The sequence below is a fragment of the Haliotis rubra genome, unplaced genomic scaffold, assembly GCF_003918875.1.
Source record: "Haliotis rubra isolate DU_JTF1 unplaced genomic scaffold, ASM391887v1 Scf792, whole genome shotgun sequence".
Classification (NCBI taxonomy): Eukaryota; Metazoa; Mollusca; class Gastropoda; order Lepetellida; family Haliotidae; genus Haliotis; species Haliotis rubra.
This window is the reverse complement of record NW_025767515.1, coordinates 295,932-315,542: the sequence shown is the minus strand read 5'-3', so window position 1 is coordinate 315,542 and position 19,611 is coordinate 295,932. Positions and strand designations below refer to the sequence as shown.

At 39.6% G+C, this 19,611-nt stretch overlaps 1 protein-coding gene across 4 annotated transcripts in view; it reads left to right on the top strand.

Annotated features, from left to right (window-relative positions):
* Positions 1 to 19,611, top strand: part of LOC124261264 (homer protein homolog 1-like) — a 76,345-nt gene that overhangs the window by 39,682 nt on the left and 17,052 nt on the right. For all 4 annotated transcript variants that reach the window (XM_046695577.1, XM_046695576.1, XM_046695575.1 and 1 more), the window contains exon 2: positions 4,641 to 4,797. In XM_046695577.1, coding sequence (XP_046551533.1) covers positions 4,641 to 4,797 — 157 coding nt within the window. The remainder of the gene's footprint in view (positions 1 to 4,640; positions 4,798 to 19,611) is intronic.

The following is a 19,611-nucleotide window of genomic DNA, read 5'->3' as shown; positions in this document are numbered from 1 at the left end:
CTCTTGGGGTATGTATCCAGCTGAATAACCATTTTAATTTCATTAGCTGCCCAAGGTCCTTATTCCAGTGGATCATCACTTTTCTGTTATATATGTTATAGATCAGCTAGCATAATTCACTCGCATATTCGTGAATCGATATTTCATGAATTCAATTAGATTTGCACACCAGAACCGAATATTAAGATATTTACTTTTTTTAAGGGAGCATGTTTTACTTGAACCCTTGTGTACTTTTTGGAAAGTGATATATGCAAGGATGGAATATGTACTAGCATTGCAGTAGCTCAAGTCATGTTAGTTTGCGAAGGCCGCATATGGTACTGTCGACTATAACTATTACATGCCAAATTTGAGTGTCATGAGATCACTGGTTATTGGTGTGACAAATCAAAACTGTGAACATGGACGTTCCATATTGTACATCAATCACTTAACTACAATATTGTATTCGTGAATAATTATTCGTATTCGTTACCCAATATTCATGATACGTATCATATTCGCCACATAGTGTATTCGTTGCAGCCCTAGTTTCAGCTGTAATGTTCAACAATAAGCAGACACAATGTTTGACTGCAAATCCAACAGTCCAACTGTAGTCAAGGTAACACATTCAGGTATGTCTACAAAAGAGGAAAAAGATCTCACATTTCTAATTTATCCAAGTTCATGGCCAAACACTGACCTGAATTCATGACAAAATAATCTGAAATGAAGAAATAGAACAGTCTACCTACTTCAGTTGACACTGGCTGCCTGTGGCGCCCGATGGAGGCCACCTTGGACCTGCTGTATTTAAACAGGACACACTTACTGTGTATATATATATTTTTCTCTCTCTTCTTTAGCCTAAACTTATGTCCTAACTCTATTACTTATTTCTTAATTGTAAGTAATACTTTATGACAAGGTCAGAACTTAACAATATGAAATACTATTTACATGTCACTGAACAAAGACATTAAGTCACTTTATTCGTTAGACTTGTCAGTAAAGGACTTCTAATTCTTGACATTCAGTTTAGTAAGGAGTCATAATCTGTTCTGATGCCCCCATGCCTGTCAAGCAATTACTCCAACTGTGTGACTACTGCACCTAGTCAGAACACAGAAAATGTAGCCTAAAGCCAACAAATATACATTGATTATAACTCCTAATCCTTAAGCTGCCTACTCAATTTCATGTACAAGTCTTGATTAAACAAGAGGTCTTGTGTGGCCCTGTGGAAGTTTGATCAGTGACCACTCACCCGCGACCCTGTGGTCACTTGTACCTGTCTACATTCCTGGCGGGAGGGGCGGAAAGAGGGGTCACGGTTGGGGTTTAAGGGTGGACATTCCCCATGCACCTGGATTGCTGGACTGAGTGTGTTGAAGGTTACTTGTCAGGTCTGGACATAGGATCTTTACAGACAGATAGGGATGTGTAGGTGATTGTGTTCGGTTAAACTGTTCAGCATGAAGAGACCCAGGTATGTGTTTGAAAAGCATTTCCTTTTTACATAATTTTTAGATAGAATGCTTTCCAATGTTTACTATGTGATATGTAGGATATTGTCCTCAAAGTCATGTGGGGATGCTCCAAGGACGAGGACGAGTGCCGTGTGCAAAAAGTATCATGACTTTGGGGACCATGTCCAACTTAAAACAAAGTCTCATTCAAATATATGATAAACTGATGTCCACCCAATATGCACAGGCACAGATACTGGAGGGTTGTTTTATTTTGTTTATGAGTCGAAAGGTCAGCCATGAGAGCATGTTCCTATGTGATCATGAGCTGTTAAAAGTTCATCCTTAAACAGAATGTACACATCATAGTGCCTCCTTTCTGGAAAGATGCTTTTCTGCATACAACTGCCAACTAATATTTATGGCATAAACATGACTGTCTACTGCACTATAAACAAACTAGTGGAGGGTTTCATTATGAATGCAATGACCAGTCTTCAGCTAACATTCACCTGATTTTGTATTTAAAGGAATTACAGATGGGTTGGTGATGTGAGTGGATGTTCAAAATGCTGTGCTATCTCAGATAGGGCCAGGCCAGTCCTGTTTCTTGTTTTCATCCCCCGCAACAATGAAGTTGTGGGGGATATAGAATCGAGTTCCATCCGTGCGTCCATCACACTTTGTCCGAAGCATATCTCCTAAACTATTCGTGATAGCTTAACCAAACTTGGTACACATGTCAACCATGATCTAGATGTGCCTTTTGGGGTTAGACCCAGATATGAATTATATTTTTTGCTGTTTCCATGGAAACATGACTTAGGCTCTGACTATGAGGATGTCATCTTGTTGCATTTCCATGGCAACAAGTTAGGCTTTGCTGAATTTGGTGGTAGTGCTCCTTTCTGGAGCAGATCTTAAAAAACTTTCAATACTCTCCTTCCACTTTGCTATATACACTCCAAAACATTTCACATAATCATAACAAGTAGACATATTCATAAAGAGTATTTTGCCGTTGCGGGGGATATTGATGACTTTGTCTTCTTGTTATCTTTCAGCATGATTCAGTATGGACAATAAAAATATATATTTATGTTAAGATTTAATTTATGTGGTTCTTGTGTCTCGATGTCTTAATCCACCTTTCGCCTGGCTGTCAGCTGGCTGTGTGGTCAGTTCTTCAGTGTGATGACATTGCAGTATTAAAAAACATGTATATTCTACAAAAAGCAAAGTGCATTCAACCTGCATCGGTCGTCTTTCCAACAGTATAATCTTCTTTCACCAAAACTAAAATGTATATGCACTACATCTAGCTAGCCATCGGTGAATGTGCCGGCATTCTACATTTGCTACGTATTTCCTACATAAATCACACCATATATGTCCCTCCTCTTCAACCTTCACTTTGATTTCGAAGCCATATCCAAATACAATTTGAAGATAAATGCAGTTTTGAATTCCGTTTGAAATTAGTTTTTCTACAATATCATTTATTTATTGCAAGGCAGATTTACTGAAAATTACATGCATCATAAATCTTGCCAATTTTGACATATTACTAAATCACCATTCATTGCGTTTTGCGTAATTTATAGTGTGTCTTGATTTATATGTCAAATTTATTGAGAAAATTGATTTTTTTTATAAAACAACCCGTACCATTGTGATCACCGGTATATTTGTTGTTGTTTGATTGAATCACCAATGCTCGTTCTGAAACATTGTTGAGGAAGAGAGAATCGCTGAGAATGAAAATACGCAAACACAACTTCAAAGTGAACTTTCAGCCATATTGGAGAGCGTTTATAAAATCATGTCACACGTATGTCAGTTATGTTTCGCCCATAACATCAATACTATAATTCAAAACCATCTTCTTTACATGATTCCCTGAATTCCTCATACATGAGTTCAAAACGAATTGACAAGTGGTCTTGGTCACCAAATTCCAATACCAAGTGTCTCAGTGAAATCTAACGAAATATATCAGATGCTGAGCTGGGAAAGGACCACTTGTATGAAATTTAAACAGATTTTAGACTGTGTATCCATTTGCCTACTCGTTGCATACCCTTGCTCGTAAGTTTTAGAACATGCATGGGAAAAGTATCGTAGCAAGAGTTCAACACAATAGATTCAACACAATATATAGCTTCTGAAAGCGTGACACCATGACAGACACAAACTCACGCACAACGATGACGGTATGTATTTTCCTCATTTCTGACTATTTCCCTTGATCACAATGGAAACAAAAAGAAAAGAACAACCAGCAGATCACCAGAATATTTCAGACTACTTACATGTCACATTTATGCATACACGTTGCTTGAAACAACGGAAGTTTCCTTCCAAAAATCTTGCGGACTCATGTAGCTGAGAAAATCGCTTCAAGATTTAGATGTCATACTTACGTCAACATTATTATGCATATTTGGTATTTTCATTGAGGTTATGAATGAAAATACACACGATCATTTCTATCTTGCTGCTTACATTTTCAGTTCTAATTTTTACATACTTTTTTCATGTGATTAATGTCAGTATTTATGTCTTTTGCTTTGTGACTAGACAGCTATCAATTGAAGTGCAAATATTATATTGATGGCAGTCATTGAGTTTAATCTTGATTAATGTTTGCAATGATAAAGGAGTTTTAACAATATGTGCAATAGTGCCAGTGATAAACTAACATTTAGATTTTGAAATGAAAATATTTTTAAAGCATCAAGTGGTTAATTTTCCTTTCAGTTTGTAATAAAAAGAAACTAGCTAACAGGCCTTTATGGAATTCAGATGTTTTACATGTATATGGTGTCATCAGTGGTTGCTACTGAGATTGGAGATGTAGAAAGGAAGTCAGTATACTGTCTCTGTTAGAGACCTACCTTAGCATCTGTTAAATATTGTTTTCAATACAGGGCATAACATACCTTCATATTTCAGAAACAAGTTAGTGGTAATGGAAATGATATCGAACGGGAAGAGAGTAGAAATGTTTTTGATGATACACAATCTTGTATCACAAGCAAGCCATGAATTATTTCTACATAATGTAACATTAGTAACTTGGCACATTTCATGAAAAAGCAAATGTATTAAAAAAATTCTTCTTGATAGAATAGAGCTGTCACGTTGTCTGTCGCCTCCTTTAATGTTGATGCCATCTTGTTTCAGGGAACAGCCTATATTTGCAACAAAGGCACATGTGTTCCAAATCGACCCCGAAACTAAAAAGAATTGGATTCCTGCTAGTAAGACGGCCGTTAGCATTGCATACTACTATGACTCTGCCAGAGACACCTACAGAATCATCAGCGTGGAAGGCACAAAGGTAGGACTGAAAGTCAACTGTAGGTTGTATGTAATGTATCAGTAGGTTTCATAAAGACTGTTTTTCTCTCCCCACAGCCTCCCTCCAACCATATACTGTAGTCTATAGTCCCTGTTGTCCCCACCCCTCCACATTGTACTTTCTGTCACCGATGTTAGCAGACTTGCACGTAGAGTGCCCAAGGAAAATGTAGACTTGCTTCATGTAAGGCTCGTAGAGTTGGAGCAAGGGCTGGGAGAAAGGGAAGAGTGCCCAAGGAAAATGTAGACTTGCTTCATGTAAGGCTCGTAGAGTTGGAGCAAGGGCTGGGAGACAGGGAAGAGTGCCCAAGGAAAATGTAGACTTGCTTCATGTAAGGCTAGTAGAGTTGGAGCAAGGGCTGGGAGATAGGGAAGAGTGCCCAAGGAAAATGTAGACTTGCTTCATGTAAGGCTCTGGGAGATTGTAGTTGGAGCAAGAGCTGGGAGAAAGGGAAGAGTGCCCAAGGAAAATGTAGACTTGCTTCATGTAAGGCTAGTAGAGTTGGAACAAGGGCTGGGAGACAGGTGCCCAAGAGTGCCCAAGGAAAATGTAGGGAGACAGGGAAGAGTGCCCAAGGAAAATGTAGACTTGCTTCATGTAAGGCTAGTGTAGTTGGAGCAAGGGCTGGGAGATAGGGAAGAGTGCCCAAGGAAAATGTAGACTTGCTTCATGTATGTAAGGCTCAGACAGGGAAGAGTGCCCAAGGAAAATGTAGACTTGCTTCATGTAAGGTTGGAGCAAGGGCTGGGAGAAAGGGAAGAGTGCCCAAGGAAAATGTAGACTTGCTTCATGTAAGGCTAGTAGAGTTGGAGCAAGGGCTGGGAGATAGGGAAGAGTGCCCAAGGAAAATGTAGACTTGCTTCATGTAAGGCTTGTAGAGTTGGAGCAAGGGCTGGGAGATAGGGAAGAGTGCCCAAGGAAAATGTAGACTTGCTTCATGTAAGGCTAGTAGAGTTGGAGCAAGGGCTGGGAGAAAGGGAAGAGTGCCCAAGGAAAATGTAGACTTGCTTCATGTAAGGCTAGTAGAGTTGGAGCAAGGGCTGGGAGATAGGGAAGCTTGTTCAAGGACTGTGAGACAGGTGAATGCCCAGTCACCTGCAGAGGAAGTAAGTAGTTTAGGTCGTGCCCAGATTACATCACCAGGGGTCCAACACCTGATCCTCGTAAGCTGTCATACAAACTTTAGTCTGGCAAAGAAAACCTATGCTAATCCTGTGTTGTTTTCCAACCTAAATATATCTGGGACCAACTGTGATGGCGAGAACCAATCAACTAGGACAATCTCACATCAGGACGTAGCACCACTTGATGCTGACTAGGGAGGATTCACACAATATTTATATCTTTCCATATAGACTGTGAAGGTCCGGGTTAGAATATTGGCCTTCAGTATCCCATGCTTGTCATAAAAGGCGACTAACAGGATCGGGTGGTCAGGCTCGCTGACTTGGTTGACACATGTCATCGGTTCCCAATTGCGCAGATCGATGCTCACGCTGTTTATCACTGGATTGTCTGGTCCAGACTCGATTATTTACATTCCGCTGCCATATAGCTGGAATATTGCTGAGTGCGGCGTAAAACTAAACTCACTCACTCACTCACTGTAGCAGTATCTTAGAGGTGTTCAAGGTTAAACCTATGCCAAACTGAGACAAGCCAATGCAAAGATGTGTTTATTTGGAGGTATTTTTATACAATACGTGTGTAGTGATAGAAAATGTATGAAAAAAATGTGTGAAAAGCTCTTATCCATGCTTAACACTATTTGAAAATAAATGTCACAGGTCCTTAATACTTTCCTGCTGACAAGATGGTGCTAAATCTATATTTATAGTAATGCCTGCTTGACATTCAGGCTTAAACTGTAAGACTGAGTTTAGGGATGTCATGAAATATTGGGCTATCAATGTTCTGGTAAATGTTTTATGCTGATGCTCCATCAATACAACGTAAGAGGCAACTATAGTCCGTTTGCCTCAAAAGCGGGCCGATGAATTGCAATCTAACTCGAAAACTAATAAACATATAATACTCAATGAAACAGTGAGCATAATCAAAACATCAGACCAACTCTGTGATATTTTTGCAGAATTTATGCCTTAAAAGTAAAAAAGTTGTTTAACAAACTATCATTAAAATATTTACACAGTTCACTGTTTGTTACGAGGGAGGAGTGCAAAGAAAGGGACAGCCAGGTGTTTAGAGGGGCTCATTCACGTTGTACATGCTTCTCCATAAAAATTATCATCACCCCACCCCCCTTAGCCATAAATTATGAATGGTCCCTACATTGATTAATTACAGGTAGATCTGTGTATACACACACAGATTAATTAATGTATCCTTAATTGCGATATTGTGATACTTTTAAAGTCAATTTATCACTGTTAAAATTACTGATAAGTTACACCCCAAAATAATTGTATGAATATTTAGCATTATTAGCAACAACAAAAACAAAATCATTGTCCTTGATGATGTGTAGAAATTCTTTTCCTCCATATTAGCGCTTTTATCATTTTTGTTGTGGCGAAATGACAAGTACCAGTTTCTTAAACTGACCAAGTGAGTTTATGAGATTCCCAAGCCTAGTCTCATTCATTTGTGTTTGATTGTAATTACTCATGGGGAATTCTTGGTATTTCACAGTTCACTAATACATTGATAATATTCTCAAACTGTATGATTCATGATAAACACAAACCTGTATTGATTCATCTGTTTATTCTGTATCAATTCATGCACAGAACTTTTGAAAAAAACATGTTTAAACACATTTTTATTTCTGAAGAAATCTGGATCAGTAAACAGACTGAACTTGCTTACGTAAATACCTCTCTTTTTGTGAGTTGACCACAGCTGGTTCTATAAACAGGATTGTGCAGAACATATGTACAGCATGCACAGATGAAATATAGTAATCAATATATTGAACTCATTGGTGTCTATGAAATAAAATAATGCAATTTTCCATTTTGTAGGCATAAAACTAGACAGCTCAAATCTTTTGCTTTTGACAATGAAGTTGTGAACTGACTGAAGGATATACGTGTTTGTAGAACAAATGACTATTGCAATACAATATCATTTTTAGATCAAACTCATGTATGTAAAATACATAGTCTCTCAGTCATATTTTAGTTAAAATAAAAATGAGTTACATCCTGACCAAGTGATATCTGCAAGTGAGCAGTCTCGGTGTCGGATATAATCAGAGCCTAAACTTATCAACATTTAAGTCACTGCAGCTGACCCTAAGGATTAACAATTAACAATTTGGAGAATCTTAACCATATTTTCTGTCTTATTTATAATTATATCAGAACATTTCATTAGGTATTTAAATGCTTTCAATGAGCCAGCATTAGTTACTTTGCCAGGTATATTTTCCAGGGGTTGATCGTATTCAGGAGAAATGATTTGGCATAGGACTGGGTTCTGCATTTGTTCATTTGTAAATTAGATCTATTTCTTAGGTTATCATTGCTTTTGTCTGAGGCTTCACTTGGGATGAAATTGATGAGATATTCACATGAATTCAACTTCTCATTTTGTTAAATGTAATCAAGTTAGCATGGAGATAGTCATATCATTTAATCTTTACAGATGTTATATGAGGAGATGCAGTGAAAATGTGATGTGATGAGATACAGTTTGTATGTTAATATACACAACATATTCTGCAAGTTGATCAAATGTCAGATTTGTCTCCTCAACTCACTCACCTCTAGAGACAAGGGCAGAAACCATTTGAACTCCAATAAAGGCAAACAATCATCGGAAACAATTCACGCAACTAATCTTAACTCATCATTCTAGCACGACATTGTGTGATACTCAATTCTGATTGGCTGAGAGCTCATCAAAACCGTACTTAAATGGCAGTTTAAGACCGCTAATTAAAGTGACCGATTCACTGTGTACGAATACAATGAACTCGTTGACCCTTTTGTTTGTAAACAAACATGTCGGACATCTGCGATTTCTACCTCGGCAGCATCTTTGATATTTTTGAAGTAAAAAGCAAATGGTTTGAAGAAGAATTTCTTGTCAGTAATCCCAGTGAACAAACTACAAAGCTGGAAAATTCGTCAGCAGCGCAAAAGCGGCAGTATTCAAACCGTCCCGGCTGTAATGCCCAGTCCTTCCACTTCCACTGTCCATGTATCCCACATAAAACGTTGCATGTCATGTCATGTCATGTCATAGTAGGGTAGTTATCAATAATTATTTCCGTGAATAAAGTTAGCAGCGACTAAACTTAGCGAGAGCACAGCTTGGATTGGGGCGAGTCGATTGTCATACAGTAGGGTGAGATCAATAATTCGCTTGAGAAAAATCTAATAATTGTACTTGCTCACAGTATAAACTGTATATTTTTTATTTATGTATAATGCTACTTGTTACAAATACAAGCATACAATGTACTGGTTCTTGAAATAAAGCATTTGTGTTGTTGAAAATGTATTATTTTGTTCATTACACAAACTGTCCCTCATCGGGACGATTCCATGCAATTTCCAGAATAAAGGTCCCTTGACACCTTGTGTTCTTGCACGCCAAACAGTTCAGTTTTAAAATGCTTATCAGTCATGCTAGAATGAAGATAAAGCGACTCTGTTTTCAATGTTGTGGTCCTTTATTGTTGAAGTAAGACCGCTAACGCGTTCGGTTTTTAAATTACATATAGCGGTCTTAAATCAACAATAAAGACCGCAACATTGAAAACAGAGTAGCTTTATCTTCTAATGATAGTATATATGCTCTTCATTATATATTTGTCTCACGATTGGAATGGTTATCGAGAAAAGTTTGTCGAAGAGTCTTAAATCCCAAAAGTCAATTTCAAAATAAGTTAAACTGATGATAGTATAGTGGATGTGTAAGGTTACTGACAAAACAGTGAAGGTTTGGATGGGAGTGTAAACACAATATGGTGGGAACACCAAGAAGGCCCAAGGGTATTTCCTGACCTGGAATGTATATATTTCTCCAGGCTTGAGTGACATCAGCCTGGAAAACAGGTCCTTTGTTGTGATGGGTGACTTGCTGCATTTAATACTGTTTGGTCACACTGATTATACAGCTGAAGGCTGACAGATTACAGGTCACAGATGTGATAGTATTATCTGAAACCCTCTCCTGGGCCTGATTTAGTTTCATGACATTCATTTAGAATGCATCATATTTGAATAATGGAGCATTACATTTTGGATTCATGTAATTAACATGTCCTTAAAGGGTCCTAGTGACTTTTCCGTTTTGTGGCCCTTTTGTCATGCGGCCCATTGGACCTGTTTCCTCCTTAAACCCAGTCACCATTATTCTGTTTTAAACATTGTATCACAAGTGAAAGTAAGGGCCTTGACCTATATGTTTGGACATATATCATTTTTACATTTTATCACCATTTACTAGTATGTGGTGTGCATAACAGAATGTGATTCTGGGCTTCAGGATATGTGTTCTTTTAACCTAGTACTAGATTTGTCCTCAGTATAATCGGGATGTTTTTTTGACAAATCCTGTAAAATAACTTTGTTTACTAAACCAAACTTTGAGGAATGATGCCAAAAAGATGTAACTGTTTTTCCAAAAATTCTGTTCTGGTTTATAGACTGGTTCGAATGGGCAAACTTAACTCACACTGCACAAATGGCATTATATTCACAGCTCCAGATAAGGGCCGTATCAGTGTATGTACGGATAAAAAAATATGCATGATACGGTAGGAAATGATATCAGATACACACAACAACATATATCGTCTTAGAATCATTTACAGACGTATTTATCTGAAACATATCAATCAGATTATCTGATTCCAAGCAGTGTCCCATCTTTGAAGACCGCCTCCGTGGTGTAGTGGTTAGAGCATCCGCCTGGAGAGCGGAAGGTCGCGGGTTCAATCCCCGACCGCATCATACCAAAAGACGTTAAAATATGGTACTTGTTGGTCTCTGCCTGGCGATCGGCATTAATGGGTACAACAAGGACTGGTCGGCTCGGAGTCAGTATAATGTGTCTGAGTGGGGTATTCATGCTTCACTGCGGCATGGTATCTCAGTGGGCTAGCACTATAAAACCAGCTTAAGTCTGGGCTAGTAGAAGCAGCCGCACATACACACGCATGCACGTCATCATATGAGTTAAATATTCTCAAGTATGACGTTAAACCCAATTTCACCTCACCTCACCCATCTTTGAATTTACGTGATAGCGACACATTGGGGTTTCCCTTGTCATGTTCTGGGAATCCCGGTTGCTAAGGAAACTGAGTACCGCAGCTGCTTGAAAATGGTATAAGAATCTATACTGAAACGTCGCCATTGTCAAAATAAGAAGTTGCTCATCCGTAAAGTCTTGTCATCTCTACATTTGATTGGTCAAAATTGCACAATATAGAACAAACTTTATGGATAACAACTTCTTTTTATTCGTGAGTGCGACGTTTCGATCCAGACTCTTGTACCGTTGTCAAGCAGGAATGGGCGATTGTACCATTCCTGCTTGACAACGGTACAAGAATCTGTATCGAAACGGTACAAGAAACGGTACAAGAATCTGTCTAAAATGCCACTCAAAGGAGTCAAAATTGCACATGTGGATGTAAACATGGCGGCACAGAAACAAATTACTAGATTCTCTCAGAAACCAGACTGTGCCTTGACGATTTGTAAACAGTCAAGTAACCAAATTGCTGTACAAATAATGAACAAACTGCTTACTAGTGTAGTATCACTTGTTCGCCTTGTTGTAGTCACACAGGCGGTTCAAACTTACAAACTACAACAGAAAGATTTGGTGAACACCCTATCCATGGCTCAAACTTGTCTTAACTGAAACAGTGATCGCAAACTGTCCTGTTTGCTGTGTAAAAACGTAACTACAAATAGCATTTAACTTTAAATGTTTCAGTCTTTCAATTTCAGTCAAAAATTACCAGTCCTTCTCACCGCTGTAACATTTTGAATAAACAATTTTGTAACAAAACCATGATAACAACAAAGTATTATTTTATTGTTTATTGACATGTTTACACAAGAGTAGCAATGTTCTGGTGCATATATGAAACGAAACACCATAAAGATTGCTCATACTCCATTAAATTCCATTCAGTACTCTAAATGTACTCCAGTTTTCCAGTACTCCTGTACTGAAAAAATCAGGAGTATGTACTCCTGATGTTGAAAAATTATTTGCAACCCTGACATTCAGATAGAGATTTTCTGAACAAATCATGTTTTTGAAATATCTATTTCCACACACCTTATCAGGATGGTTCATAGCAAAGTGCTAAGAAAACAAGAAATAAAAGAGTCTGTATTTCACACGTGGACCTTGAATCACCGTTCCTGTATCAAGATGTGCCTCCCGTATTATCTGTGTTGCAACAAACATGAACTCCAACAAAGAAACCTGTGCAGGGGGTGTACAGGCGTGAAAAAGCCTAAACGTTTTACATCTAAACAGTTTACATAAAAAAAGTACCTAATTTCTTTTAAGCCTTGAAAAGGCCCTAATTACCAGTGATTTGCTCTGAAAAGGCCCTATATTTAGCAAAGCATGTCAAGTTATGATATTACAGGAAACTAACACAATCTCCACTCGAAACAAAATTTCCCAGCTCAGTAATCTTACTTAGAGTTATTGCCATTTGTCTTTTTATCTGTCCAACATTTGACCAACTTTGTGTGTATTCAACTACTTATTTTTTATATGTGTTTCCATAGGACCTTAAAATTGTGTACAGTCATCCCTCGCCATAACGCGGGTCTTGGTGTCCATGGATGACCCCCCGCGTTATAGTAACTATTACATAATGCGGAACATTAAGGCCAAGTAAAATTGTATTTTCCATGGACATAACAAAACTGCTATTTCGTGTATTGTGCCCTGTCAAAACTACAGTAAACTCCCTGGATCTCGAACCCCAAGGGACCATCAAGACAGGTTCAGATATCGTGTGATTCGAGATTGAAATACATTGTATATATGCACATTGTGTACATAGTACTACATACATTGAACTTGTATACGACAATGTAGAAATAAAAAAATCTCTCGTTTCATTCTTTTATTCTTTTCACAGTAATCATCATAATCATCACACACAAGATACATAATTAAAAACATAAATTATGTGCAAATAAAAACTGTATTCTAAAAGTTTGTTACATGTACATGTACCTGTAATAAAAAGCACATCAGCGTACATCACTTCAGCAGCCATATTGATCATGTGACAGTGAGTGTCATACAAAAAGCGGAAAATTCATATACGGAAAATTATGTTAAAACAAATTCGATAAAATCGTCCTTTCCATCAATTGTCAGCAATAACATAGTTTATGACAATGAACAAGATATTGCTGATGTACTCAACTCATTTTTCTCAGAACAATCCCAAGTTGCTGATCCTAATGCCGATCTGCCTGATTTTGAACCGCTTGAAATCGATCATCCTATGTCATCTATCACAATAAGTAATGGAGATGTTCGCGATATTCTTCTGAGTCTAGATACATCGAAAGCCACGGGGCCTGATGGCATTGGAAACATCATACTGAAACTAACTGCAACCTCTTTAACCCCGTTGTTAGCTAAGTTGTTCAACATCTCCCTTCGTAATAAAACGTATCCTACTTCTTGGAAACTAGCTTCGGTGATTCCACTTCATAAGAAAGGTGATGAACACGATTGCTCAAACTATAGACCTGTAGCGTTAACAAGCTGTGTCGCTAAAGTTTTTGAAAAATGGATTTTTAAATACGTCTTCAACTTCCTCAGGGATAACAATATTTTATCAAACTTACAATCTGGATTTATGCCTGGTGATTCTACAGTAAATCAACTAACTTATCTTTATAATTTTATCGCAAGTGCCGTAGACCAAGGAAAGGAAATCAGAGTGGTATTCTGTGATGTAAGTAAAGCCTTTGACAAAGTTTGGCACAAAGGTATTATTCATAAACTTTACGCTTATGGTATACGGGTATACTTTTGGAGTGGTTTGAAAGTTATTTAGATAGTAGAATGCAGAAAGTGGTAATAAATGGATATAGTTCGGGTATCAAATTTGTGGAAGCTGGTGTACCCCAGGGTTCCGTATTAGGACCACTTCTGTTCATCATTTATATTAATGACATTGTAGATGGTATAGACAGTAACATTTGCCTTTTTGCTGATGATACATCAATATATGCTATAATAGATGATCATATTACAGCAGCCGCAATTATAAACAATGATTTGGCAAAAATTTCAGACTGGGCCAGAAAGTGGCAGGTAAGTTTTAATCCTAGTAAGACTGAGAGTATAACATTCACTGTGTAAAACGAAAAATTATGCCAGGCCGAACTTACTAATGAATGGCTTGAAACTATTAAAGAAGTTGATAACCATAAACACTTAGGTATAACACTTCAAAGCAATTGTTCTTGGAAAGTTCATATAGGTGACATGGTAAAGAAAATTAGTCCAATGATCAATTGTCTGAGAAGTTTGAAATATCGTTTATCTCGGGAAAACGCTAAATACTTTATATAACTCCTTTATCTTACCACTTTTTGATTACTGCTGTCATATATAGGATAATTGTACGATTGAACAGGCGATTTTACTGGAAAATTTACACTTAGACGCATTAAGAACTATATGCGGTGCGGTTCGTGGCACCAGTCATGATAAAATATACAAGGAAACCAATTATAGCACACTGAAACAAAGACGATATCGCTCTAAACTTATAACTACTAACTGTAGAACGCAAAGATATTCTCAATCATTTTTACCGAGCGCGATTATGTCGTGGAATTTATTGCCCGATGGAGCTGTTAACGCTATTTCCGTGAGGCAGTTTAAAACCATGATAAATCCAACAGAAACTCACAACTACTTTGATTTAAATTTTGGGACCAGATTTTGTCAAATCTCGGCTGTAGTGATCTGAACGCAGACAGATATAATCAACATATATCAGAAACAGCTAAGTGTTCATGTGATCATTACAATGAAGAGGTCATTCACTACCTTTTTACATGTCGGAACTATCAAAATTTAAGAACAACGGTGTATTTTTATATTCAAGGATACGATGTGAAAACTACCTTATACGGTAACGGCGCATTGGATAACTCAACAAATTGTGACATTCTCAACTCATTACACCAGTTCATTTCTAAAAGTAAGCGCGCTTCCAGTGATTATCATCTCTACATATACATCTATATTCAATGCAAGACAAGATTTATATAACTTGATTTTCTGCGGGCAGCTCTTTTCGTTGCTGGGCACAACCAACACCATAACCAAATATTTATTATTCAATCATTTTTCTGAGTGTAATTTTGTCTCGGTATTATTCTTTTCTTGTCAGACTATTTCAATTATGTATCCAGCTATATTGGAACGGTGTACTGGAGCGGCGTTTATATAAGCCACTAGGCTTGTTCGCCTATCCAGGTTTCTGCATTGACGGAATAAAAATATGTTTAAAAAAAAATAAAAATATATACGGAAAAAGTCACTGATGGATTTCTGTGTCTTGAAATTGCCTGATACCTAATCCGTATGTTTATACAACTAATTGTTTGTTGACAACGCATTGAACATGTCTGCAAAATGTTTGTTATGGTGAGTACAGTTCGAGATTGAGATACAAAATTTATCGATTTGGTGATCTTGGACTAATTTTCAGATTCGAGATATCGTGTGTATGTCAATCTCAAACTTCGAGATATAAATACATAAATAATGATAAATATATAAGAAGAGGTTGGGACCGGAGATTAGGTTCGAGATATGTAGAAGATTCGAGATTCAGGAGTTCGAGATCAAGGGATTTAACTGTATATCATATTGTTGAACGTGAAAAAAACAAACTTTGTTAATGAAAATAGATGTATGTACAGGAACCTTGCAATCAAACATCACTAGACATGATTATTCAATTGTTGTTCCTGTTATGCTACCTGTTATTCATCTAAGCCGGAAATAGCATTCAGCTGTGCACAGATGTTTTGGTCCAATGTACCGGTGATCCAGTTAAAAACGATCCGATAACATAACATCAAAGAATTTGTATTCCATTATCAGAATAACTTATACCTTAAGCAGTTATTTTCACAGAGATATCATAACTTTTAAACTTATCCTATCTCACAGTATGCACCTCTCTTCTTCTACGACCATGTGTGGAAACATGCTGTAGGCTAAGTTGAATCAAAGCTTTCTGGCCTCTACCCCCCCCTGACCTCTGCCCCTACACCGATAGCACAACCTGTCAATCATCTCAAAAGCGTGCCAGTTGCTCAGATGATCACGTGATGCTCTGTGCCTGTCATTCTCTTTCTTGTCGCTACAGCGAGTGGACGTGTGTTGTTCTCTCAGTTAGACATTATTTGATTATCAATATGGGATATAAATCGAATCGAAGTTCTTCTAAGAAACACAAACATTGTGATCAGTGCAACAGCAACTTTTCCGCTGCTGATCCACACGCTTTGTGTGTGGATTGTATAGGCTGTTGTAGTTGGTCACATCGGTGTTCTGTTTGTTCACACTTGAATGTTGATGATTTTTCTGAATATCGACGGGTTGCATCGAGACATAGATCGGCGTACAACTGCTGAAGGTCCTTCAACTTCTAAGCGTGCTTAATCGGAAAGCCGTTCGAAGAGAGCAGTTCATCGATCTAAATCACCGTCCCCAGATGAAGATTTTTTAGAGTTACCTCAGACTCCTACTTGAGCGAGTATCTCCGTCATCTCTTTCGTCCTCAAACGTCTAGTCCCGTCTCCAGACAAGTTTTATCTCCTCCGAGAGTGGTAGTGCTATCAACTTCTGCAGCACAGTCTCGGCCTTCTACTTAGTGACGATTTCCGCGCCCGTATCTTGAGGCTGTCAACTGAACCCGAAGGAACTGAGTCGCCTTCCAGAAGCGCTTCATCCAGTCCTTCAGTGGTGGCTTGACGAACTCAATGTCTGTGCTGGTGTTTCTATGGTACCCCTAGCGCTTTCGCAACCCAAGATTCTTCGTCAGTTACAAGACCTTTTTCTGTTGACGTCAGCTCAAGTTGTGACTACAGCCTCTCCAATATTTTCTGTGTCTGCACATCAGGATCGGCGACCCTCACGCATTGATCTTTCTTTCTCCAGTGCTCCATCCCAATCTCCAGTGGTGTTTGGACGTGTTGAATGTGTGTTGAAACTTGCGGCAAAGTCTGTTTAAGGTTGTTTGCTCCAGTACATCACCGTACGTAGACACCTCTCTACACGGGTGGGGAACTCACTTTCTCGATCATCAGGTGGCAGGGCTGTGGTCTCCCCAACACCGCGCATGTCATATCAACGTTTTGGAGCTCAGGGCAGTGATTCTTGCAATCACTCATTGGCAACACCTGTTACAATCAACCAGGCATTTGATTCGATCGAAATATGCTGCAGTCGTGTGGCACATCAATCGAATGGGTTTCACAGGGTCTCCTCAGCTTCTTTAGTGGACACAACAGTTTTTCGACTTAGTGGACTCTCTCGACATGATGGTTCAGGCCAATCACATCCCAGGGGTGAAGTACGTCATTACAGATTCTTTGTCCTGTCTGGTTCGACCATACCCGATGGAGTGGAAACTGCATCCTCAGGTGTTCAAGACTTTGTGCCTTCCGATGTCTAACCCGACAGTGGATCTGTTTGTTACCCGCTTCCATCAACAGCTTCCGATATTTGTGTCCCCAATCCCAGATCCTTTGGCCTGGGAACACGACGCTCTAGCCATCCCCTGGGATGACTTGAACGCGTATGCGCTTCCACCAGTGGCGCTACTTCCACTCATACTGCTCAAGTTACGCACGACGCAGCGGATGACACTGATTTTGGGTCGCACCTTTTTGACCCATCAGAAGTTTGTTCCTAGACCTGCAAGACTTGGCCGACCCATTCCAGTACCACTTCCCGATCACAGCAGTCTTCTGGTTCATCTTAACTCTGATCAGCTGCATTGGTCTCCACTCACACTTTATCTTCATGCCTGGTGCATGTACATGAATCGCTAACTGCAAAGGGATATTCCAAGCAAGTCGCTACGGCGATTACCACGACGCACCGAACATCTATTCTGTGATGACTATGGAAGAATTTTGAAGCGTACTGCAAGACAATTGGTATTATATCTCCCACTACAGCATCGCAGCAGATGGTGGCAGAGTACCTCTAGCATCCTAGAACTTCCAAGGAATTGAAGGGTTCTACCTTGTCTACATACCTAGCCATGCATAACACAGTTATTGCGCTGGCTACGGGTGCTAAGGTGTCAACTGTCCCTGAGCTCCAGTCTCTCCTCAGATCTTACAAAGTTGCTGATCAATCCCGGAAGTTCCGGCCACCAGCCTAGGACCTTTCCGTGGTTCTTAATCATCTCATGTCAGAGGAGTATGAAACTCTGGCAGAGAAGGATTTCAAGCATGTCACATTTAAGACTTTCTTCCTCCTGGCTCTTGCGACTGCTGCCTGCATCTCCGAGCTTCACGCACTGGATGTCACTGGTTGCGCTTCGAGAGGACCAGACATGCCAAAGTCATCCCTGGTTTGAGGTGGGATCTCGTGTCTGAAACCAGTTGCCTGGACAGCCGGACAGACTATTCGCCTTCCCGCCGCTGTCTACTATTCTGGGCCCTGACGACACCGAGGATCTCTCCCTATGTCCTGTCCGGACTTTACGGGTCTATTAGCTGCCTCCAAGGATCGTCGTAGGTTACTCAAGAGACTGTGTATTTCTCTGTCACTGCCTCATCTATAGAAGTCTCTCCTACCACACTGGCCTTCTGGATACGATCTACCATCCTTCATGCCTCCTACTACGGCCAACCCTCATGAGACAAGAGCCTTGACCTCTACGATGGCGCTACATAGAACTGTTCCCTTCACGGCATCATGGAGGGTTGTTTTTGGAGATTGGACACGGTTTTCGTCTCACCCTACCTCCGGGATCTGTCTGTCACTGACGTGGAAGGTCTTCACCAACTGGGTCCATTGGTTCTGGCGCAGCAGTTGTTGTCAGCTCGCAAACGCAGATAAGATGCAGTTCCTACCTTCGTGTAGGTCTTGCATTATCTATATCATGAAAGATATCGGTCCTGTCTTTCTTATTGGTATGCCGAAGACCCGGGTTCGAATCCCCACATGGGTACAATGTGTGAAGCCCATTTCTGGTGTCCCCCGCCGTGATGTTGCTGGAATATTGCTAAAAGCGGCGTAAAACCAAACTCAGTCAGTCAGTCAGTCTTATTGGTATGGATTATATTTGGGCATAGACTACCTCACCTAGGGAACTAGGGCGTGTTTGCACTGTCATACCCAGGACTCGATAGACTGACAGGCCAGTATTGTGCTACATGGAGAGGTGGCCTCTACTCTCTGAGCAATGACGTCAGTGAAGTGTTGATTCACGATTACTCCTGTGGTATTCGAAGCGTTCCGGGGGATTGGTACTGAACGTTAAACCAGTTGAGCAACTGGGCTATTCCCTCTTTCACTGCCTTCCAGCGTGTGTCTGTGGGGGGTAGTTTCGAAGCAGGGACTGTCCAGATGAAGGTCTTCGACTTTAATTCACTGGGGTCACTTGATAAATCGCTGGGAGGCGGGGTCCACTTGTCAAAAGTTCCGGCTGAAAACAAGTTTGGAGTTAGCATATTGGGAGTTGGTGCTTTCTCCTGGCCTCCTTGTGTTATGCGACCTCATGGTTGTAGAGTTGACACTGGGGTAATCTGCGGCCCACCAGCCAGCCGTGGG